The 25,403-nt window shown below is 35.0% G+C and overlaps 1 protein-coding gene across 1 annotated transcript; it reads right to left on the bottom strand.

Annotated features, from left to right (window-relative positions):
- Positions 1-16,149: 16,149 nt before the first annotated feature.
- LOC107789344 (uncharacterized) lies at positions 16,150-23,326 on the bottom strand. The gene is made up of 9 exons (XM_016611138.2): positions 23,025-23,326; positions 22,722-22,833; positions 21,435-21,625; positions 21,258-21,352; positions 20,755-21,177; positions 19,638-19,746; positions 18,032-18,677; positions 16,715-16,832; positions 16,150-16,539 (listed from the first exon to the last, which is right to left on the bottom strand). The coding sequence occupies exons 1-9, from the start codon at positions 23,157-23,159 to the stop codon at positions 16,536-16,538; spliced, it is 1,833 nt and encodes a 610-aa protein (XP_016466624.1). The 5' UTR covers positions 23,160-23,326; the 3' UTR covers positions 16,150-16,535.
- Between the last annotated feature and the right edge of the window lie 2,077 nt (positions 23,327-25,403).

The raw sequence follows: 25,403 nt of genomic DNA, 5'->3' as shown, positions 1-25,403 counted from the left end.
ACCATTTTCCAGATTGCTCATCCTACAAATTTGTAACGACCCGATAGATCATTTTGAGTACTAGCTTTTGTTTTCGTGTTTTGACACTTCTATTAGCTCCATTTTATTTTCTTGATTTGCATGTGTGGTCCATTTCTATTTCTGAAAAGTTTTTACGTAAAAATTTGAAGAAAAAGTGATTTTAAGCTTAAAATGGAACTTGAGTTGACCACTGTCAATATTCTTGATAAAACGACCTCGGATTGGTGTTTTGACGATTCCGGTTGGTTCGTATGATGTTTTTGGACTTGTACGCATTTTTGGTTGAGGTCCGGGGTGACCCGAGCGCATTTCGGCGCGTCATGTGAAAAATTGTGAAAATGAGTTTTCAAGTTGAAAATCATGAGTTTTGATGATTGATTCATGTTATTTGATGTTCTTTTGATGATTTGAGGTAGCAAGCAAGTTTGTAGGATGTTATTACACTTGTGTGCATGTTTGGTTTGGAGCTCGAGGGGCTCGGGTGAATTTTGGATGCGTTACAGAGCGATTGGGCAACTGATGGTGCATTCTAGTTGCTAGTGTCTGTTGTAGATCTCGCAATTGCGAGGTCAGGCTTGCATTTGCGAGCCTCGCTTTAGCAGTCTCACGATCGCATTTGCAAATATATGTTCACTTTTGCGATGGGGTATGTGGTCGCTTTTGCGATCTTTGGGTCACATTTGCGATACCTTGCTGAGTAGGGGAAGCTTCGCCATTGCGAAGCTTGGCACGCATTTGCAAGGGGGGATGTTCTTCGCAAGTGCGAGGTTTTTATCGCATTTGCGACTTATGCATGATGGGGGCACAATTCACATTTGTAACATGTGTTTCGCATTTGTGATGGTCACAATTACGAACTAGAGTTTGCAATTGCGATACTTGTAACCGAGTAAAAGAGTGGGAAAAAAGGGACTTAGCTCATTTTATACCATTTCTCAACCCCAAATACTCTAGAGGCGATTTTTGAAGAGTTCTTTCTTCTCAAATTCATTGATAAACAAATCTAGTCTACTTTTTTTCAATTTCACATTACTTTTCATGAGTTCTTAACATTAAATCTAGGATTTTCATGGTAGAAATTGGGAATTTGGGTAGAATTTAGGGATTTTGTAAAATTAAGGTCAAATTTCGAAACAAATTACATAACCGGGATCTGGGGGTAAATGGGTAATCGAATTTTAGTCTGGATCTTAGATATTGACCAAGCGGGCCCGGGGTTAACTTTTTTCAATTTCATCAAAGATTGAACCTTTTTCATATTTTGAATTGTTTGAACGATATTTGGCTAGATTTGGTTGGTTTGGAGGCTTGTTCGAAAGGAAAAGTCATGGTTGATTGTTGATTTGGTTGCGCAAAGAGGTAAGTATCGTGTCTAACTTGAGGGAATTAGGACTTGTTGGTCTATTTGTTATGTGAATTATGTGAAAAAACTGTGTATATGTGAGGTGACGAGTGTATATACGTTGTCATGAGTTAAAGCATGCGGTATTGGTTTGTTTACCTTTATATCATTTTTTATTTCATGTTATCTCTTGTCATATGCTATGATTGCTACATGATCTTATTTGTTAACCATGCTTTATTTGTTACATCTACTAATATTGATTTATTCATTTCTCGTTCAATATCTACTTATCTGTTATATGTTCATGCCTATATTAATTGTATAACTTCACTACTTCATGTTTAACCTGCTTTTCGTGGCTTTATATTACTTATTTCACTTTACTAGGTTATTGTGATTTCTGTGAGTTCTTTAGCTATTCTTATATAGGTGATTTGTAGAGAATTATAAATACGAGTTATCGGTTACCCTCGTTGTACTGTTAGTTTATTGATGTTTTATATGTTTTATTTTCCTTTGCGTTGAGATTTTCGTTATTGGTTGTGTTGAGCTATTTATGTCAATGAGTTGATATTGTGATCGCACGCTGCAACAATTATTGTGTTAAATGTTGGGATCGGGTTACATGTCACAACAATTATTGTGTTAAGCATTTAGGATCGGGTTGTACGCCGCAACAGAGTTGATATGCTATGGTTGTTTGTAGTTGTGGAGTTTTATCTCGGTAATTGTGATATGAGATTTGAGATTATGTTATTCTAGGGGCTGGTAGTTGACCTTCGGGTCCGTTTATACGAGTTTTCCGTTTTATTTATATTTTCGTATTCTGTTGTTATTATTTGTACATGTTTATAGTAAGTGTCTTGTCATAACCTCGTCACTACTTCATCGAGGTTAGGTTCGACACTTATAGAGTACATGGGATCGGTTATACTCATGCTATACTTCTGCACTTCATGTGCAGATCCCGGTATTGGCCCCAACGGCGCGTAGAGGAGATTTTCCCGGATCGACTTGCTGAGGAGACTTGATGTAGAGCTGCTGGCGTTCGCAGTCCCTGAAGTCCCCTTTCTGTTATGTCTTTACTGTTTATTTTATTTCAAACAATTGTATTTCATTCAAGCCATACTTTGTAGTATTCTAGTTGCTCATGTATCGGTGACACCGGATATCTGGGATTAGCTAGACCGTGTAATATTGTGGATTTATCTTATGTACTTCAGTTTTGCCAATTGTTAAATATTATTATTATTTTGTTTTAAATTGTAAAAATAGTTAATTGATTATCTAATGTTGGCTTGGCTAGCAAGTAGATGTTAGGCGTCATCACGGCTCCATGGTTGGGATTTCGGGTGGTAACAAAGTTCTTAACAAAATTACAAGTTGTTCCGGAAAGACTATATTGACTAGTTAGAATTTTGTATTTCGACCGTTGTTGTACGTGGTTAAGAATATAGATATATATAGGTCGGGTTGGTTTGAATTTTTTAATTACCAAACCAAATCAATGGTGTCGGGTTTTTCAATCTTTTTTCATTTTTTCGGGTTTTTGAGTTTTTCCCGATAAAGTCTTCATAGCACAAAATATGTAACTTGTGCTCCAATTTTCTTTAGTCCTAGTAGGATATCACTATATAATGTATTTTTCAATAAAATAACAACAATAATATGAGATGAGTCATAGTATTGTACTATAATATTCAATAACAAAGATAATAAAATCGCGTAAAATAAATACGGCTAATTAGTAAGCCATAATAAAAATGAACACAATCTAAAAGTATTATATAAGTCATGCTAAAATAAGTACATCTAATATGTACTATTAATTACATACTAAGCACTAAAGAAAAAAATAAACTAAGTTATGCATTTTCATTATAAACCAATGCAACTTTAAAAATAGATATCCAACACTATTTTCATTTCTAGTGTTGAACTGAATTTATTTTGTTAGCATTAGTATTGATTTGAACTTTATTTGAGTTGCTATATTTTTAGGCTATAAAATTTATTGGATCATTCAAGAATGTTGAGTTCAAACTTGAAATAATATATTAAAAGATAAAACCGTAAAAAAGCTTCAGAAATATTTATATACATTATAGTAGATATTTATATGTATAAAATATTTTTAAAATTATATAAATGTAATGTCGTGTTGGTTTGATTTCGATTTGACTTTTTAGTTAAAACCAAACTAAACTAATTCTGGTCGGATTTTTTTCTCAATATCAAACCAAATCAAATTAAACCACATCGGATTCATTTTTTTCTGATTTGACTCGAATTATTGATTTGATACGGTTTATCGGTTTTCTTTGTACAACCCTAATTAAGAATACTGTATCTGATGACCTCTGCGTGGCATAGTGCCTCTTTGTATTAGAAATTACTTCTATAATCATGGAGTAAGAAATATTTGTCCTTTCTCAAATTAATAAACGAGAAATAATAACATCTCTTGGTCTCAATCACAAGAGTTGAAAAATCTTAACGTGGTTCTAGAACAACGTATTCTCGTAAGAATAGCAGGGGCTATTTATTTTTCGGACTGATCATTTAAAAATAGCCAACGTTTGCAAAGTTGAAAAATAGCTATTATTTTACTGCAATACGAAAAGTCTCAGCATTGGAGATCGGTGCACCTATGTATGAACTTCCAGCATATTATGCTGGAACTCCAACACGCGAAAAATTTCAGTATATTATGCTGGACCGGTATATTATACTGGAACTCCAGTATACTGGAGTTCCAGTATAATATATTGGAATTTCAATATACTTATGCTGGAACTCCAGTATTCTAGTATATTAAACTGGAATTCAGTATATTATACTGGAATTCAGTATATTATACTGGAGTATTTTTTCGAATTTTGAACAGTGTTTTCTTTCAGATTTATCTTTACATGAAAAGTGGTTAAATTTCGATTACTTTTGAAACTGTGGCTATTTTTGAATGACCACTTGTAAATCTGGCTATTTTTGAATTTCTCCCCATATTCTCTCTTTGATGGTCGTTTGGGAAGATCATATCTTTTCTTTTCTTCTTTTTTTCCTAAGAATACTCAACTTACTAACAATTGTCCATAAAAGATGCTAAAAATTGAGGCTTTCTTAGAAACATATTTGTTAAAGAAGTATTCAGCAGAATTGACTAGCATATGTTCGATCGTGTTTAATAATTATTTTGTTCTCGTTCTCAAAGAACACTTCTATCATTATTTCATGATATATAGTTTAGATGCTGCATCTTAATGTGATATCCCCTGCTTATTCTTCTTCAGTATTTCCCTTTTGTTCTTTTCTAGAACTTTGATAACTTGTTATTGAAGCATAATCAAACCGTATTATTCATAGAAAAAAGTAGGAGTGTACAAGAAAAACGACAGATCGCATCAAACCAACAATTCAAGTCAAATCGAAAAAAATTCAACCAGTGATTTGGTTTGGTATTGTAACTCTGGCCATAATTGATTTGATTTTGTATTAATTAAAAAAAGCAGAATAGTTAAAGACCCCTCAGAACTTGACGCTTTTTGGCATGTATACACCTTAACTATTTGAGGTCCTAATTATCTCCTTCAACTTGACTTTTTGAAAGTTATTAACTCTAGCATTGTCCATCCACGCGCAGTCCATATGAAATTTTCATCTGATGTGGTTGTACCCAATGGCAAAATAAATTATTTTTTATTTAATTAAAAATTTAAAACTCTAATAAAAGATCAGGGCTTTTACGCCATTTCAGTAGCCAACTTAAATGCGACGAAGAATCCGGTGGAAGAATCAAATGGGTCCTTTCAATTAAACTAGAATCAGTTTTAAATACAACTACAATTCTAGTGGAAGAATCGGCGAAAACTCGAATATAACTCAAATAAGTTTTAAATATAACTCCGGCGGAAGAATCCGGCAAAGATTCGGTGGAAGAATCTAACTCAAATCAGTTTTAAGTATAACCCCGGTGGAAGAAACCGGCAAACCCAACCCAAATGGGTCTCAATCACTGTCCAAATGTGTCCCACATGCCGGGATTAACACCATTACCGCGGGTAATGTTCTCCGAAAACACACCCAATATTTGAGGTAATTACAAGGCCTACTAAGCATAATTTATGCTGTAAGTTTAGAGAGAAATTTATTATTTTACTAAAGCAAGAAGAAGATGTTATCTCACAAAATGAATATGAAATATGATGAGAATAAGGAAGCTGAATGGAATTAGGAATGATGATGGTGATATAGGGATTGGAATTTAAAAAAAATCATTTCATCATTTTCATAGTTGGAGATAGAATAAGAGTTAAGAAAAATGGTAATTTTAGACTGATGTGGCAATTAAATAGCACCTTCATGCGCCCAAACTCATTTGAAGTTACTTTCTTTGTCATGTGCTAAGGAGTTAATAACTTTCAAAAAATCAAGTTGAAGGAGTATTTAGGACCTCGAATAGTTAAGGTGTACACTCGCCAAAAAACGTCAAGTTCGGGGGGGGGGGGGGGTCTTTAACTATTCTGCCATAAAAAAAAGTCAAACTGTTTTTTAAATATTTTTACATAAAAACATTTACTAGAATATGATTCATAAATATTTAGTAAACTTTTTAATGATTTTTGTATAAAACGTGTTAATTTAAGTTTATATTTATAATTTTTGAATGATCAAATTGATTTTATTGTCCATAAGTATTTTTTTTTTGTTGCTCTGTTTCAAATTAGTGTTCAATTGAGCACAAACCAAAATTCAAAACCAATCTAATAGAAAATATTCAATTAGTTTGACAAGAATCCTTACAGTGTCTCCAAATCTATATTAAAGATTATGCTTCTTGTTTTAATTGCCAAAAAAAAAAAAATGATGCTTCTTGCTTTGGGTTAATGTTCACTTAGCTCTACACTCCTTTTTCACTCTTTCGCTATCATCATAAGGCTCTTTCTTTCGATATCACGATGAGAATAATAATTATGGAGCTATAATTGTTATAATCAAAAGAATAAAAGAAATATTAGAAGCACTAATTATATGTTTTGTGCGATGGATGGAGACCTAGAAGAAGGGAATGATGGCTGCCTATTTTTGGCCTGCTATTTATTAATTCCACGTACCTCACTTGTTGGGTCCCACAAGTAAGTTTCCATTTATGCCTTTACTACGTTCATAACATAAACCATATCCCATTCTTAGAATAGCTGTGGGTAAATTGTCATGCCCAGTTGCCCCTGCACGCCCACCCCTAACCCAAAAATAAATGAAAAACAATATCAGTTTACATTTATTTATTGCTTATTCAGTAAGAGAAAAAAAAATGTCCATATATAAAGTGATATCAGCTGAAAATTCAAAAGTAAGAACGGAAATGATTATGGCGATTGAAACAGTTTTGTTGTTTCAGTTAAATAAACGAAACCATTAATAAATGTACGTAGCTCTCCTCTCGCTTCTTAATAAGAAAATACTTTACGTGGGATATTTGAGCAACTCGATCTTTCACTAGCAGGAAGAATGCCTAGGGCTATGATCCTGGTTTAATGTGAACAGAGTGAAATCTTGAAGGCACTAAATAATAAAAATGTATTTTCCCAAAATATTTACTCCCACTATTTTATTTTGATATGGCACTCTTTCATTTCCAGGAAAAGACAATATCTAAAAACATTTAACTATAATTTCTTCATATTACTTCTAATATTAATTTTAGCCATAAAAATGTCATTAATTACGTGCTTTTTGATCAAGTAAAGCATATTTAATTCATAAGGCATCTGGAAGATGCAAAAGAAAATGCTATGACTCGTTTCAAATTACAAGATCCAAAGTCTCTTCAAGCGAGGAAAATTGTGTACTTTGTAGTATTTTCTGTATATTTAATTTTAATTTAGAAAATACAATTAAGTTCAGAAAACTTGTCAAACAAACCTTCAGTAAGCAAAAAGTACGAGCAATTTCAGCAGCACAAAATATCACATATCATCTACACTTAAAGATACTATTAAGGATTGCATTGGAAGGAATGGAATCCCTCCACTTTTAAATAGGAGGTCTCTGGTTATATATATAAGATCGTTTTCCCCTTTAACGAACCTTACGGGCACAAATTCAAATTAATTAAAGTTTCAATAGAAATGTGGAACACCTTAGAGATAATAGGATTCTTTGGGGAAGCCGTTTCGACTTCTTCCAGTGCTCTTTATGGGCAGCATTATTTTTTATTATCTTCAAACTTTTCTCTGTTAACCCAAAAAAGGAAATGACAAACACATTAAAATCAAGAATTGATGGATCGTGAGAGTGACCTCAAGCTTCCTCCACCCCTCACGAAATTTTTAGGGGAAAAAAAAAAGATGGCGTCTTAATCACAGGTTTATTTCAATAACGACAGAGTAGTAGGAAAAATAGTTACTGAACTTAAAGACAATAACTATATATTACTCTTTAGTGAACGACAAAAAGAAGACACAATTTATTAAGCAAAATGGGCTTTTGAGCACTGCTTATTATTGACAAAAAACTGGGGGCAAAAAACATAAGTAGGCAAATTTCAACAAAATTTAACGCAATCATAGCAGCACAACCTAATTGACAAAAATAGCAACTAATTAATGTCGTTCCTTACTAAAATCATAAAAAGACTGACCTATAATCTCGTTAAGAAAAGGATCTCTAACATTTATGTCCTAAATTATCTCCCTTGAAAGACGTATCCAGTAACTGTATAATTTCATTCCAAGCATTCCCTTTCTAATTTTAACTCAAAACATTATCTTCCCCAATGATAAAATAGGTACCTTTCCTGTCTATTTATGTTGGCAATGTTATTATTCAACCAAAAAAGGGAGGCCTTTCTGGTAAAAAGGTCCCAGAAGGTATATCATTACATTAACTTGTATATACATGGCGTTTCTGAAAGAAAAAAAAAACTTTATACCAGGTATATGTAATATAATACTTTAATACCATTATAACATATCTTGAATTATATTATGTATATTAAAACAATATTATACCTCTGATAATGAATTATACCAGGAATATATAATATTATACTTCATTAAAAATATAATATAATTGAGTTATACCATGTATATTACCTTTTTCCTTATATTAATACAATGAGCCGAGGGCCTTGTTGAAATGTCAAATATTTCAGCTTCCCACATCGGTGGGTTAGCAATAGTTGGGGGGATTTTCCCCCTATAAAAGAAGGCTTAATGTTTAGGATTTAAACACACCTCTCATTTGCCTTCTCATCTGTTTAAGTCATTTGTATCTTCTCTCTTTAGTATTATTTCACTTGTATTTTTGGAGTGAAATAAAATATTGGTTGTGTCCGAGGAGTAGGCAAAATTAGCCGAACCTCGTAAATTCTGGTGTTCCCTTTATTGTTGCTTTATTGTCTTATTTATTATTTGGTGGCTGTCATAATTTTTGGTATAGTAGTTGTGACTTATTCACACTATATACATTTGGCTTCCGCAACAATTGGTATCAGAGCCAAGGTACTGTCTAAGTATGCTCTGTGGTTGCAGCATAGTCTGATCTTCCACATCAGAAAAGATTTATCTTGGTAACTGAGTCAAGGTTCTGTCTGAGTATGCTCTGTGGTTGCAGCTTAGTCTGATCTTCCACACCAGAAAGGAAATAATCTTGATTTGTGTCGACAGCTATTAAATAATATTTGTGTCAAAGATGGGAGACAATAAACAAGAAGAATCTACATCAAGTGTCAACAATACGTCATCATTGGCATCTTCGCTTATGACAAGAATTGTGTCAAATGCAAAATTTGCGGTAGAAATATTTGACGGGTCCGGACATTTTGGGATGTGGCAAGGCGAGGTTCTAGATGTCCTTTTTCAACAAGGGCTAGATCTGGCCATTGAAGAAAAGAAACCAGATGTTATTGGAGAAGAAGATTGGAGAATTATCAACCGTGTTGCTTGCGGTACCATTCGATCCTACCTTGCTAGAGAACAGAAATATCCATACACAAAGGAAACTTCTGCAAGTAAATTATGGAAAGCACTGGAGGATAAATTTTTGAAGAAAAACAGTCAAAATAAATTGTACATGAAGAAGAGACTGTTTCACTTCACCTATGTTCCTGGTATCACGATGAATGAACATATCACCAGTTTCAATAAGTTGGTCACAGATTTGCAAAATATGGATACAACTTATGATGATGGTGACTTGGCCTTAATGTTGTTGGCGTCACTTCCTGATGAGTACGAGCACCTTGAAACTACTCTACTCCATGGAAATGACGAAGTTTCTCTCAGAGAAGTTTGTTCGGCTTTGTACATCTATGAACAAAGAAAGCGAGAAAAACAGAAGGGCGGAGAAGGAGAAGCACTATTTGTGAGGGGTCGTCCTCAAAATCAAACGAGGACAAAGAAGGGAAGATCCAAGTCAAGATCCAGACCCAGCAAAGATGAATGTGCCTTTTGTCGAGAAAAAGGGCACTGGAAGAAAGACTGTCCGAAGTTGAAGAATAAGGCCAAACATAACAATGGAAAGGCCATTATGGATTCAAATGTAGCTGATTGTGATGATTCAGACTTCTCATTAGTTACAACAGAGTCATCAACATCATCAGACATATGGTTGATGGACTCGGCTTGTAGCTATCATATGTGTCCCAACAAGGACTGGTTCGTGGAATTTCAAGAAGGAGAATATGGAGTCGTCCACACAGCGGATAACAACCCTCTTACCTCATATGGCATTGGTTCAATACGATTAAGGAACCATGATGGAATGATCAGAACATTAACAGATGTTCGATATGTACCGGATTTGAAGAAGAATCTCATCTCTGTGGGAGCCCTAGAATCAAAAGGGTTCAAAATCATTGCAGAAAATGGAGTGATGAGAGTATGCTCTGGTGCACTAGTGGTAATGAAGGCTAATCGGAAGAATAATAATATGTACCGCTATCGTGGTAATACAGTTATTGGGACAGCGACAGTGACATCCAGTGACGACAAAGAGGCAGAAGCAACCAAGCTATGGCACATGCGCTTGGGACATGCTGGAGGAAAATCCTTGAAAACTCTATCAGATCAAGGATTGTTAAAAGGAGTAAAGGCTTGCAACTTGGAGTTTTGTGAGCATTGTGTTAAAGGGAAACAAACAAGGGTTAAATTTGGTACATCGATCCATAATACTAAAGGCATTTTGGATTATGTACACTCTGATGTTTGGGGTCCTTCCAAAACACCTTCATTGGGTGGGAAGCACTATTTTGTAACCTTTGTTGATGATTTTTCTCGAAGAGTGTGGGTGTATACAATGAAAAACAAAGATGAAGTGCTGGGAATTTTTCTCAAATGGAAGACGATGGTGGAGAATCAAACAGGCAAGAGGATCAAGTGTATTCGCACAGACAATGGAGGTGAATACAAAAATGATCATTTCAATAAGGCCTGTCAAAATGATGGCATCGTCCGACACTTCACTGTCAGACATACACCACAACAGAATGGAGTGGCTGAACGTATGAACCGGACCTTGCTGGAGAATGTACGGTGTATGTTGTCCAATGCTGGCTTGGGCAAAAAATTTTGGGCTGAGGCAGTTACATATGCATGCCACCTCATTAATCGCTTACCATCTGCTGCTATTGATGGCAAGACACCATTTGAAAAATGGTATGGAAAGCCTGCTTTAGATTATGACTCTTTGCACGTGTTTGGCTCAACTGCATACTATCATGTGATGGAGTCAAAATTGGATCCAAGGGCAAAGAAGGCTATTTTTATGGGAATTACTTCTGGAGTCAAAGGATATCGCTTATGGTGTCCTATGACAAAGAAAGTAATATTCAGCAGGGATGTTACCTTTGATGAATCTGCTATGGTAAATAAGGTAACAGAAGACACCAAACAAAATAAAGGTGCTTCTAAGCAGGTGGAGTTTGAGGGAAAATTTATTTTTCCTACACAAGAAGCAGAGGAGGAAACAAATGAAGATTACCCTCTGGAAGAAGAGCCAGTAGAGGAGATTCCAACTCAGGAACCTCAACAACAACTTGAATCAATAGCAACCAGCAGGCCAAAAAGAACAATAACAAAACTTGTTCGTCTCATAGAGACGGTTGCTTGTGCAACCTCAATTGTAGCTGATGATGTTCCTACCACTTATAAAGATGTTGTCCAAAGTTCAGAAGAAGATAAGTGGAGGATTGCCATGAATGATGAAATACAGTCCCTTCATCAGAATCATACATGGAGATTGGCCAATCTCCCGAAGGGAAAGAAAGCAATTGGGTGCAAATGGGTATTTGCAAAGAAGGAAGGATTTCCTAACCAAGTAGATGTTCGCTACAAAGCAAGATTGGTGGCCAAAGGATATGCTCAAAAGGAGGGAATTGATTACAATGAAGTATTTTCTCCAGTTGTAAAACATTCATCCATTAGAATTATGTTGGCTTTGGTAGCACAATTGGATTTGGAACTAGTTCAGATGGATGTAAAAACTGCATTTTTACATGGAAACTTGGAAGAGGAAATCTACATGACTCAGCCAGAAGGATTCAAAGTTGCTGGAAAAGAAAATATGGTGTGCAAACTTGAAAAATCGTTGTACGGATTGAAACAATCTTCTAGACAATGGTACAAACGATTTGACGAGTTTATGTTGCGGCAAGGGTACAAGAGAAGCAAATACGATCATTGTGTGTATTTGCACAAGCTTAAAGATGGTTCCTTTGTATATCTTCTCCTATATGTTGATGATATGTTGATAGCTTCCAAGAATTCGGAAGAAATTGATAAGTTGAAGATTCAACTGAAGAAGGAGTTCGAGATGAAGGATCTGGGTGAGGCAAAGAAAATTCTTGGCATGGAGATAATTAGAGATAGGCGTTCAAAGAAACTCTGTTTATCTCAGAAAGAATATTTGAAGAGAGTACTACAACGTTTTGGCATAGATGACAAGACTAAGCCAGTTAGTACTCCACTTGCTCCCCATTTTAAGCTAAGTACTACTATGTCGCCAATGGATGAAGCTGAACGAGAGTATATGTCAAAGGTACCATACGCAAATGCTGTTGGTAGCTTGATGTATGCAATGGTTTGCACAAGGCCTGACATTTCACAAGCTGTTGAAGTTATTAGCAGATATATGCACAATCCAGGGAAGGAGCATTGGCAAGCTGTGAAGTGGATTCTACGGTATATTCATAATACTGTAGATGTCGGGTTAGTTTTTGAGCAGGAAGACAATCAGTTTGTAGTTGGATATTGTGACTCAGATTTTACGGGTGATATGGACAAACGAAGATCAACTATTGGTTATGTGTTTACTTTTGCAAAGGCATCAGTTAGTTGGAAGTCTACTTTGCAGTCAACAGTTGTTTTGTCTACAACAGAGGCAGAGTACATGGCTATTACAGAGGCTGTGAAAGAGGCAATTTGGCTTCAAGGATTGCTAAAGGAGCTTGGTGTTGAACAAAAAGGTATCACAATTTTTTGTGATAGTCAAAGTGCTATTCAATTAGCGAAGAACCAAGTTTATCATGCAAGGACGAAGCACATTGATGTTCGGTATCATTTCGTACGAGAAATCATAGAAGAAGGTGGAGTCACGGTGAAGAAAATTCATACTACGGAGAATCCTGCTGATATGCTGACAAAGGTGGTGACTGCGGTCAAGTTTCAACATTGTTTGGATTTGATCAACATTGTTGAACACTGAATATTGAAGATGAAGACACAACCAAAATTTGTTATAGAGAGAAAATTGAAGACGTGGAATTTTTGCCAAGGTGGAGATTTATTGAAATGTCAAATATTTCAGCTTCCCACATCGGTGGGTTAGCAATAGTTGGGGGGATTTCCCCCCTATAAAAGAAGGCTTAATGTTTAGGATTTAAACACACCTCTCATTTGCCTTCTCATCTATTTAAGGCATTTGTATCTTCTCTCTTTAGTATTATTTCACTTGTATTTTTGGAGTGAAATAAAATATTGGTTGTGTCCGAGGAGTAGGCAAAATTAGCCGAACCTCGTAAATTCTGGTGTTCCCTTTATTGTTGCTTTATTATCTTATTTATTATTTGGTGGCTGTCATAATTTTTGGTATAGTAGTTGTGACTTATTCACACTATATACATTTGGCTTCCGCAACAGGTCTTTCGGAAATAGTCTCTCTACTCCTTCGGGGTAGGGGTAAGGTCTGCGTACACACTACCCTCCCCAAATCCCACTTGTAGGATTCTACTGGGTTGTTGCTATATACATAATTTCTCTAAGAAGTTATATCAAATATATGTAATGAATAATTGAATGTGTAGTATTATTTTCATAATGATTTAAGTGAATAGAATGAGTGTAACGGTTAATGAAGAGAGAGAAATGTAATGAAAAATAAGAGAATATAAGTGAATCCCTAATTTAAAATAGGAGAGAGAGAGGACAAATATCCCATAATTGGTGCATTTTGGCTGCTCATTAATTATGTGCATAAGCTCTATCTGCCATTAGTGTAAAAGAATTTGCCATTTATGAAATAAATAAAGAGTAGTAGTATTTTCTTAAATATTTTTTGAAAAGTGCTCACCTGTGTATTTGACCGCATTTTGAAATGCATTGAAAATGTAGCCACCGATCTGACTAAATTAATATTTTTACCTTCAACTAAAATACAATACACAACTTCAGCAATTGATATTAAAGTTCGAAGCCCCAGGAATAATTCCTGATCTTTTAGCCTTTGCTAGTGTAATATCCAGGAATGATTCCTGGAGTTCAAAATAAGATATTTGAAACAATGTGAAAGGATTCAAACCCCAGTATTCGTTACTAGGGTTTGAACCTATAAATGTTTGAACAAACCCCAGTAATCGTTATTGGGATTTGAACCTACTTTGTTTGAACCTCATTAATTGTTGATGGCGTTTGTACTTAAAGGGAATTAGTACCTCTTTTGAACTCAAGATTAATATGCTGGAGTTTTAACTTGTACAAGTTAGAACTCCATAATTGTATCATGGAGTCCAAAATAAGATATTATTGTTGGTTTGAACCTATAAACGTTTCGACTCCAGTATATTATGCTCAATTTCACTTGTAGAATGTTTAAAATTCAGTAGCGATATTCAGTATGTTAAAGGTACTTTTGTCCAAAATATACCCGTATCCAAATGGAATAGCTAAAATTTAATAACTTTTTAAATCGTGGCTAAATGCTAATAGCTTAGGTAAAAAGTGGCTAATTACTAATATTACACAAGTTAGAACTTTTATTTAGAAATAAAAAGGCAAAGAAATAAAGATCCTCTCATTGATAATGTGGAGGGAGGCATCAGATACCTACAAAGGCATCAACTTGAAAGAGAACAATATAATCCTACTAGGATTCACGAAGAAGAAGTTCACATTTTGGCAAAATTTTGGGTTGCCAATAAATGAAGAAAAGAATCAAAGTAAAGGAGGAGGAAAAGGTGGAAAAAAGAGAAGAAATCAAAGGCCTTAGAGAAAAGGGAATAGTTGTATGGACATTTGGAGATGAGGTGGTTACATCAAATGAAGATGACATTATTTTATTATCTTTAGTTTCTCCCTCATTTCTTGTGTGTTTAAGGGTGAGTGGCTCAAGATGTTGCAAATGAAGAAAGAAAACTCCAATTGGATATTTGGAAGAATATCCAAAATAGTTAAAGACTCTTATCACAAATGTATTTGTAGCCATTCAATTCTTTCTATCCTCTTACTTTCTTTCACGCGCATATCTAACTTCTTTGGGCACGTAGCTACAACTACACATGCAACTTGCTTTTCTTTTAAATTTGAATGTAAAAGATATATATGTGTTCTGTTTAGATAAAAGATACTACTAATTTGTATTTGATCTCTTGGTGTTTCCTAACTATGCTTTTAGTTGGGGCCTGGGGGGTAATGGAAGAATCGAAATGAAAATGGAGGGATAGAATGTCATTTTCCTCATCTCGTGAGAAAGTAGACAAGAATATGAAAAGTAGGACTGGATACTCATAGAAACCAGAAAAGAAGAGAAAAGCCTAACTTTTTCACTTCCATTCCAGCTAAACATACTGTTCTCAACATCTTGAATAACCCCCCCCCCCCCCCCCCCAAAAAAAAAAAAAAGAAATTAAAAAATAAATGAACTGATTTGTTTATTGAATTTAGGTTCTCTCCCCTTTTACACTGACCTTCCAAGAACCAAAAACAGCAACTAAATACAGTGATTGTTGCAAAACACAAAGCAGATGAACAATTTCATCCAAAACCAGTAAACTACTACAACGTACGCTTGCTCCCAAATCTGAAAGAGTTTCTGCTATTCATGAAAACAATCTCTGCTGTTCATGGAAGATAGAGATCGAGTATTTAGATCAATGTCTTCCAAAGTTTTGAAATAGAAATCATTTAGAATCTGAAAAATCATAACTTGAAAACGAAGAGAAAAAAGGAATTCGCAGACAGCAGAAAGTGATTCAACCCATTTATAACTCAAGTTAAACCTTGTAGCAACGATATTTCCTCCATTTTCTTTTATAAGACGGGATTTGAGGGAACATAATTAAAGATTCTAGTTTGCTTATATATTGTATTTGTACGTGAAAGATTCATTTAAGTAATAGTTAAAAAGTTAATTTGATGCAGAAAACACTTCATCAAAGTTGTAAAGTTTATTTGATAAGCTTAAATCTTTTAAAGTTGTGAAAATTGTATAGAGAAGTAATGGGTATCAGACATTTCGAAGTATCCCAAAATGTACATAATGTCGTGAAATAAAAAGGAGGGAGCAATACATAACCAGAACAATCAAAAATGAATTTAATTCTCATGAATAACTAATCCTTATTTCTCTCATTGCATATGCTTTATCAAGTATAATTTTGCTCCAGTAGTTACGAAGACCGATAAAAAATCAAACAAAATATATACAAGCTACAGGCTGCTGGTAACATGTCTAGCTACAAATAAAACAATAGGTATTTCACAATCTCCCTGCAATCGTATCTGAAAGCTTGAAAAAAGAAATATTTAACATGTTATCGGGTGCAAGGCAAGGAGATAATTCGATTCAACTTCTCTTTTTAAGGTTCCATCCACCAACAGGGCTAGTCCAAAAGGATAATCATCAAGCATTACAGCTCTCCACATTTTATGGGCCAAAATGTAAGTTCCCAACTTTCTTACCTGAAGATAACAAATTAACAATAAACCTAAGTTTATGTAATAGATCTGTCTAGCAAAAACATCGTTGTCAAATCTCAGTTTCCACTTTCCTCTGTAGCACAAGTAAAAGGTAAACCGAATTCACATTTACAAAGTGCGCTAGCTAATAGGATACGAACTAAACCTCAACACTCACCTCTTTGTTTTATCAAGCACTTCAATATATCTTTTTGGGACACCATACTGCTCAACAAGATATCTTGCAAGATCATCAATAACACCTCCTTGAACCAAAACTTCCTGTCCTTTCTTACCTAAAATTATAGAAGAATTTACATATGGATGATATATCTGCCCTTAAAGTGAACAAAGTGACAACCAAGTTCATACGCAAACATAGCAAATCAGTAAACATAGATAGACCAAAAGTATCACGTCAGCAAGTGAAAATAACCTACAAAGCCAGGTGCATAATATTTTTTAGATAAGGAAAGCCAGGTGCATAATATAAGTGAATCAAACAATCATCATGCATCAATACCAAATCAGTTGCGATCAACCATATCAATCCTTTATATCCATCCTGCTCTATTCAGGTGCTTTTCATTCCAATATTAAATAATTCACCTTTGAGGCACATTAGGAATACTCACTCATTCCTACCAATACCCACTTGATTAAATGGATTACAGAAATTGCTATGGGCCTACGGCATGTCTTTCACTTAACCAGAGCATAGTAATAAACTCCACATGAGGAAAAATAAATAAAAATTATTGAATTAAGAAGCCCTAGTATTTAGACAAATTGATAAATAGTACCCAACTCCTTCAGATCAAGCTATTTCCATCAGTTTACCATGGAAATGGTCTAGTAATTAAGCAAGACTACTAAACATGGTTTATATACCCCCAGACACAGTGAAACACAGTAAGAGCTATTCTGTTTGCTTTTCATTCTTTCTTTCTTTTTTTAATTTTATTTTAATGGAACTATCTCTAGCGTCAATGCTCTAAATGTCCAACTGCAAGTAACTATAACAATTCTCAACTACTAGATATCCTCCTAACCTGGATAAAAGATATCATCCTCCTAAGGTCTTAAAAGAAACAGTACCACATTAATCTCTTTTCACCATGAGAATGTAAGTGAGCAGTTAATAGACAACACTTGAGGGAGGATTAAAGGATAGAATGCTGTGAAGGCTCATTGTCAGAAATCAAACGAGAGACACGATGCAGCTTTTTATAGTTTTCAAAAAGCCACTCTAAGAAGTGCAGGTTCCCATGGGTTCAAGACCAAAACTGAAGAGCTGAGCAGAAAATAAGCAATACAAGCCACACCATGAGATTCATAGATGACTATAAAGATATATTGCCAATGACACTGTAAAGTATAAACCAACAGAACACAAAGAGGACATCACAAACCAAAGTTTGAGAGCCACCATATAATAATTACTAAATAATCTAAAAGAAGGGTCATACACAGCTGTCAAAGTGTCAAAACAGACCTGGAAGTTCTGCCACAGTAGTGCTACAGGCAAACTTCTTCTGCAACTCTGAAGCCAAAGCCTCTGCATCCAACAGAAATGATTCAATTCCAGAAAGTTTAGTCATTTTTTTGTTTCCTTGCCTCCGTTCTGTCATTATCTGGATGGGTTTCAAGGCACCTTTGCGAACAGCTGTATCGTTACCTCGAGTCACGCAATGATGGGCTTGCATCCTACCTATGAAAGTTTGTCCCAAATCCTTCTTATGAATTTCTGTTGGATAAGTCGTTCCCTTTTTTATGGCTCCCTTAAATAAAGCATCACATAGAATTGCATCCAACGTCACAATGGACTTATTTGATGGCTTGACAAGATTTTCTTTCTCAACGTACTGGAACACTATTTCAGAGGCTTCAGATGCAGTGAAAAGTCTTCTGGTGTCAGCACCAACAGAAGCAAAAATAGGATTTACATGCACGCTTGGTTTATAAATTTCAGAAACTTCCAGTGTCTTCTGCAGCTGTTCTTCATTAGAAGCATGATTTATTGAGGGCCCAGTGTCGTCCACTTTTTTCTTTTCTGGCTTGAAGGACAAGTAGTCTGGATGCTTTTGATTAACAGAAACAAGAATCACCTCTTTCTTATGCTTATCTTCTTTCAGTGAGATCTGCACATGCCAATGTATTGGTAAGTTTGGAGAAACAATTAGATAATGTGAAACGCCAGATAAAATCAGAAGATATCTGGATGCCAAACGCACCGGAACAAGAAATGGGGGCACATTTTGCCATGAAGCCACGAAATAAAAGAGACCAAAGCAAATTTCTCGAACACTTATTGACAAGATAAAGAACTTAGGCCTGAGAACTAGCTTTGGGGTTAAAAATAAAGAGGATATAAAACTCACATCTGGCATACATGCAAGCAAACCTTCACAAGACATGTGCTATATGAAAAAAGCAAAATGCAGAAATAGCATCAACAATGAAGGTATACGCAAATGCAAAATACAGGACAGAACACTACTCATATAGTATTGCACCACCTCATCTTACACGCATGTTCTGGCTATGGTTGTAACATTTTTTTCCACAGAAATTTTTAAACAATCTCTTGCCTACTGGCTGTTGTTACGGGACTACATCAATATGTTGCACCTGCCGCCATCAAAGATAAGCTGAAAGTTCTGACTAACAGCTTTTTTCGAACCCTCCCAACTTAAGTAGGAAAAGAGGAGGATAGAGGTTGCTACAGATACTTGCCAGTTTCAGCACCAGAACAATCCTACCTACCACTTATAATTCTTTGCTTTTGACGAGAAGTTAAACAGAAGAGCAGCTAACCATGAAGAGTACTACTACACGCAGTCATCAATGTCATGTGAAGTGCCAATATCAGTGTTAAACTTAGCTAAGCATGAAGAACACAGTATATATAAGTGTGTGTATCCAAATATATGGCCTACAAGATAGAAATCTCTCTGCATCTCTTATGATGCATAAAGATAGCAGTCTAAATGACTTCACATCTGAATCATCCATAACGCAATAGCAAATTTTCAGCTACATCCAACAGTTTAATGTTCAAAAAATCAAATTCCATCTTTCATATCAAATGTCGGAACTACCAATCCGCCAGAGGCTTTAGCCTGTAGCCACTTGGATAATTTCTTGTGAGATGACTTCTTTATGTCGAGTGTTATGCCTGGAGGCCTGCAAGGTAGCACGTGATTTGACCTACACCAGCGCAATGAAGCCATTAATAAGTGGCTAAGCAAGGAATAGAACAAGTCAAATATAGTTGCACTCCAACATCTAGAGAAGTTAAAGAGTGAAAGTCAAGAAGAGGAGGTATTAATTTATCAGATCACCTTCATCTTCAGGACAACAGCCATGAAAAGGGAATATTGCCTAGTGCATGTACGGGTAGCTTTTCTCTAACTTGTTTTGTCTCAAGATGAAGATCATTTGTACTGAAATACGTCTAGAGTTCAATTACATAGCTGCCTCGCAAATTCTAGGGGTGTTAGATCTGCTTCTTCTGCACTAGTAATACTCCCTCTCTTTCATTTTATGTGGCATTGTTGAACCGGCACAGAGTTTAAGAAAGAGAGAAAGATTTTTGGAACTTGTGGTGTTAAAACATGCCATGACACTGTAGTGGATGTAAAAGCATGTCATTAAGGGTAAAATTGAAAGTTGTTAAATTGTTCCCAAATGCATAAAGGTGTCATTCTTTTTGAAACAGAAAAAAAAAAAAAAAAAAAAGTGTGTCACATAAAATGGAACAAAGGGAGTACTCAACTTAAGCCTTATTTAAAATACCGTTTACAAGTTCTAGTGGTGTTATCACTTATCTCCACTTTTTCTGCATATGCTTACTTTGATATAACATCTGGCATACGGTTAAATGCTTAGTTAAATACACCTAGGAGTAGTAATCATTTCTTGTAGTGACTGAAAAAACAATCTGCATCAAACATGAACCTCTTATCCTCTCCATTAACAAGAATACTAGAAATAACAATGCAAAATAAACTATGTATAAAAGAGCCTTTAAAATTCATGCTCAAAAATTCCAAAAAACGGTTAGTGCCAGATGGGAAAAATAAAGTGCACTACTCTTAGTTCACCATCTGAAATTGTGTGCACAAAAGTCGATTTTCTTTTTCTTTTATTTTTATTATGATCAAAAAAATTCAGTATCAGACATGTAGATTTCGATGAGTTTGGTACCCGTCGTACCATAATGTACTTCCAGGGATGGGCAGATCTTTTTCCTTAATTGTCGTATGTAATGCTTGAAGAAGGCACTTGTCCAAGAGTGCATCTACCTCTTCAACAGACAAGGGATGTTGTCCCTCATTATTTGATTCATTTACAGGAGTTTCTGCAATCTTCAACTCGCCTAGATCATTGATAAGCTGCACACTGACTTCATCTGATCCATCACTCTGTGTGGTACAAGGATGACCAACACCTGATGAAGTAACATCAGGATCAATCACTTCTCCGGTGTCTTCATTGTTAGTCACATTTCCTGGCTCAACTGACGGATCAACTTCACTTGAATCAGATGCCCTACTACTCAATGATAGAGCAGGATCTTCAAACACGACGTCTTCTAGAAAACCAGCATTTGGTACATGACAATTTTCAGCGGCTTCCCTGGAAAAATATCCAGAAAAAGGTGACCTCTAGAAGTTGTACGGACTAAAACTAACAACATTAACTTTCTTAGTTCATACCAAAGGGTGTCTCGATAGTAATGACATATTTTTAAAGCCTTTCCACGTAGACCAGCTTTTATAGCCTCTGTGCTACTCATGGTAGTTGTTCCCACCTGATGAAAAGAAATCAGTATCCTTCAAATTGATAATATATCTAAATTAAGAGAAAAAACCCGGAAGGTCTCATAAGCTTACAGCTATTGCGGCAGGGTTTCCAGGAACCTTTACTGCCCATGGCTCCCCAGCAGAAAATGATGGAAACCCTTCAGGAGGTATACTGATGCCGGGGAACATTAAATCTGCCCCTCCGAGAATAAAATGAGAAACTTCACCCCCTTTCAGCACAAAAGCAGGCAAAAGTTCTGGGACTTTCCACAGAGCATAAACTGTACTCACCTCATAGAAAGGAGAAAAACAAAAAAGAAAGCATTTTCAATTAAGTAGGATGGTTAATGACTAAATTCTGTCTTGTTAAAAAAAATATCCTTCAAGCAATCAAATCACATAGCTACTGTGTACAAAACATGCCTAAAAAGCCTTCCTACTTAAAATATTTACAAATGTCAATATTTTATTCCTTTGTTGTTACTGATACACTGTCTCTTTCCTTCTTGTGCCGAGGGTCTACCGGAAACAGCCTCTCTACTCCTCTGGAGTAGGGGTAAAGTCTGCGTACACACTACCCTCCCCAGACCCCACCTGTGGGATCTTGCTGGGCTGTTGTTGTTTGTAATCACCAGCCGGGGTCTATCGGAAACAGTCTCTCTACCTCCACAAGGAAGGGGTAAGGTCTGCATACACATTACCCTCCCCAGACCACGCTGCTTATGGGATTACACTGGGTTTGTTGTTGTTGTAATCACCAGCAAGTTATAAGCAGTCAATATACTCCAACAGGAAGATTATCAAAACATTGCTTCATAAAATTAAAATCAAAAAGTGAAAAATCAAAACACTCTCCCTCAGCCAATAAAGCAAACACCACTGAGTAGTATTTACTGATCAACTCAATCAATAAACTAAGACTCAAACCAAAATGGTTAGGGTCTGCTATGAAAGTCAACTCTATTCTGGCTCATTTCAATCCAATCCTAAAAAAAATTGACTTTTAAGAAATACTACAGTTTCTCTAAAAGTAAAGATTCTCTAAATCTATAACCAAAACACAAAAAACTTTCTGATCTCGCCAAAAAGACTCTTGGCAAACACCGAACCAAATTAAAATTGCAACAATTATTAATTCACCAGTAGTTGGTAAATCATCTATATGAATCTTTTGCTTCCATTGTGTCGTGTTATTAGCTAAGTCTGCATTATTTTTAATCATCATATTATCGTGTCTAAAGACCTGTGCATATAAAGGTACATGAGACATGTCATACTATCTCAGACGACCTTTGCCTTCGCCAATTCATCCTCTATCTACTCTACAATACTATGACTATCTGCCATAAAAAAAATTGAAAGTAAGATGGTACGCACCTGTAGGGAATATATCACGACCTCGCCCATCTACGTCAAAAAACATTGGGCAATCACCCTCCAAACCATATACGAGTACTCGATTTGGATATTTCGAAACATTTAACTCCGCCTGCGTGATCCCATCAATGCAGAAACACAAAATTTTGATTATTCCATGAATTACAATAAGTGATAGTAGTACTTTGTTCAATGCAATACAATCAAAATTAAATGAAAAAGGAAAATGCAATCCAGAAAAGTTAAAAATTAGCAATAATGTTGATATATTCAATCCAACAATTGAAGAAAGGGAAAAGGTACCTTGGGAGGAAGTAAAAGGTCGAGAAAGGCATCAGTGGAATTAGGGAAACGGTCTCTGATAGTGCGACGGATCTTCTTACGGTCGGCGCCGGAAAGTCGCTGGTGAGACTTGGCGTCCACTGCCTTCTTGAACATTTTTCTCCTACTACTACTCTTCTTTTGCGATAAACTATAGAAGAGAGAAACGAAGGTTCTAGACTAAACGAAGGTTCTAGACTAAACGAAGGTTCTTCTGGCCGTATGCTTAAGTTGAGCACCTGCTCTTTGCCTTTGCCCTTCGCGGCTTTGCCACATTTTTCCTTAAATTCTTCTTTTTATTCCCTAATAATACACGTTGGTTAGATTGATTGTGTGGCGAGTTATGCAAAAATTAGTAAATATTATAATAACACTATCTATGAACGTGATGGTTTAAACATTTAAATTATTTAAAAATCGGAAAATATCATTACATTAGCATAATACGTGAATTTAAAATGTACACAAATGATTAATTTAGTCATGTTAGTTAGATAATTATATAGTATAGTTTAAAAGTATTTAATGTGATGGTATCTTACCAAACACTTTTTTGTAGATGATGTTTTTTATATGTTTCCTTCTAATGCTTTGGTTGCTCTGCCATAACCAGAACTCTTATTATCGATATTGATATTCCTCTTGAAGGTGCAACATATAGTTGTTCGTGCAAGAAAATATATTGCGATAAACATAGTCCAATATTTAGGATGTTTGTCCTTATGCTTTATTTGTTATAATTGCAAAACATAAACATACCGAAAATTATTTTCACACAAACATACCAAAAATTTAAAAGGATATTCTTTAGTTTCGGAAGACGAAAGTTGAATTCGGGGATAAAAATATACTTAGAAGCACATTGACCAGTATCATAAATTTTTACATGTATAACGTTATTCTCAAAACTTCTATATATTATATATGTGCTATTACATAAGTTATTCGGTGTATCTAAGTTTTTCAGCATTATAATGGGCATAGTTTTCTTCAAAATCAATCTATATGCATGGAAGATCAATTTTAACTTAGTCTATCATATATACGGTGGCATCAACATATGTAAAAAAAAGCTTGACAACAAACCTATGTGGTAGAAGACCTTTTGGTATTAAAATATTTAAGTATTCTTCTTTATAGTAATTGTTGGTATCATCTTCTGCTGAGTCAAAACTGAAAAATATTTTATTTTTACCATATAAATTCGCAATCAACCTTTTATTTAGTTAATCAACATATTCATTTCTGCTAGCCAAGATAGCTTTTTAATTTATATCATGAAATATGCACAAATTGCATTTTAATCTAATGATAGAACTATTTTTCTTATTACATGTACTACTATTACCATTGGGATTGATAATTAAGTGTTCTGAAAGAACTAAATTATCTTTTATTAGATGCTCTTCTTTGTTTCTGACACGAAGTAAGAAGTCATTGAATATTGATCTGTTCTTACTTTATATTTCTTGTCAGTTGAATCTTTTTCATTTGAGATCATACGTATAATTTTGGCAAGCTAGTTTTTATAGTCTCTGCTTTCGTCGATTTTGGAACTATTGGTAGTACTTGACAGAAATCATCTTCCAAACCATTAATTTTTCACCAAATGTTCATTGATATTTAATATATCTCCAGAACTTCTGGCGATTGTTTCAATCATTTGACACTTAGTCATAAACGCTTCATCCCATATTATCAATTTTGCTTTCCTAACAAACTTAGCACCATTGGTCTGCTTTGATATATTTATGATGGTTATTTCAGTTGTTTGCAGAGGTACATCAAATCTAAAGTGAGCGGACTCATAATAAAATCATTGATGGTACACCATTTGTTATTATTGCTAACAGTATTTATTTGACATTTGCAAATAATGCATGATATAAAAATATTATTTCGATTCCACGGGAGGCATCTACAAAGGATAATCCTGGTATGCCAGAGTCGACTCTTTATAATATAGTCTAGAAAGATTGTTCTTGTTCAGCATTTAGCTTTGGTTATGCGTCAACAGACACTTGTATGGCCGTTTGATTCTTAATACTATAATAATATTTTTTTACTTTCTATTCTAATTTTTTTAATCTCTAACTCTATTTTTATGGAATAAATTTATGTACAATTAAATTGGATTCTCATGCTAAATAATTAATTGAAAGATTTCATTATGGTGTTGACCCTAGGTTTGCTAGCTTCCTTTCCGGTCTCCCTCAACCTTTTTTAAAAGGTTAAATTCATCAAGCACTACTTGGTCTTAGCACAAAAACTAATTTATTTTAGTTTGATTCAAATTCTTAATATTAGTTCATCTCTTTTTTAAAAAATAAAAATAAATTCCATCATCTCGATGATGGAGTT

This window comes from Nicotiana tabacum, chromosome 6 (genome assembly GCF_000715075.1).
Source record: "Nicotiana tabacum cultivar K326 chromosome 6, ASM71507v2, whole genome shotgun sequence".
Classification (NCBI taxonomy): Eukaryota; Viridiplantae; Streptophyta; class Magnoliopsida; order Solanales; family Solanaceae; genus Nicotiana; species Nicotiana tabacum.
This window is presented reverse-complemented; position numbering and strand designations above follow the sequence as displayed.

Coding starts and splice junctions, on each gene's coding strand:
- LOC107789344 (XM_016611138.2), bottom strand. CDS start 23,159: ATGTTCAAGAAGGCAGTGGACGCCAAGTCTCACCAGCGACTTTCCGGC. Junction 21,178..21,257: donor TACTATCGAGACACCCTTTG/GTATGAACTAAG, acceptor ATATTTTTCCAG/GGAAGCCGCTGAAAATTGTC. Junction 16,833..18,031: donor TACTGTGGCAGAACTTCCAG/GTCTGTTTTGAC, acceptor CTATAATTTTAG/GTAAGAAAGGACAGGAAGTT.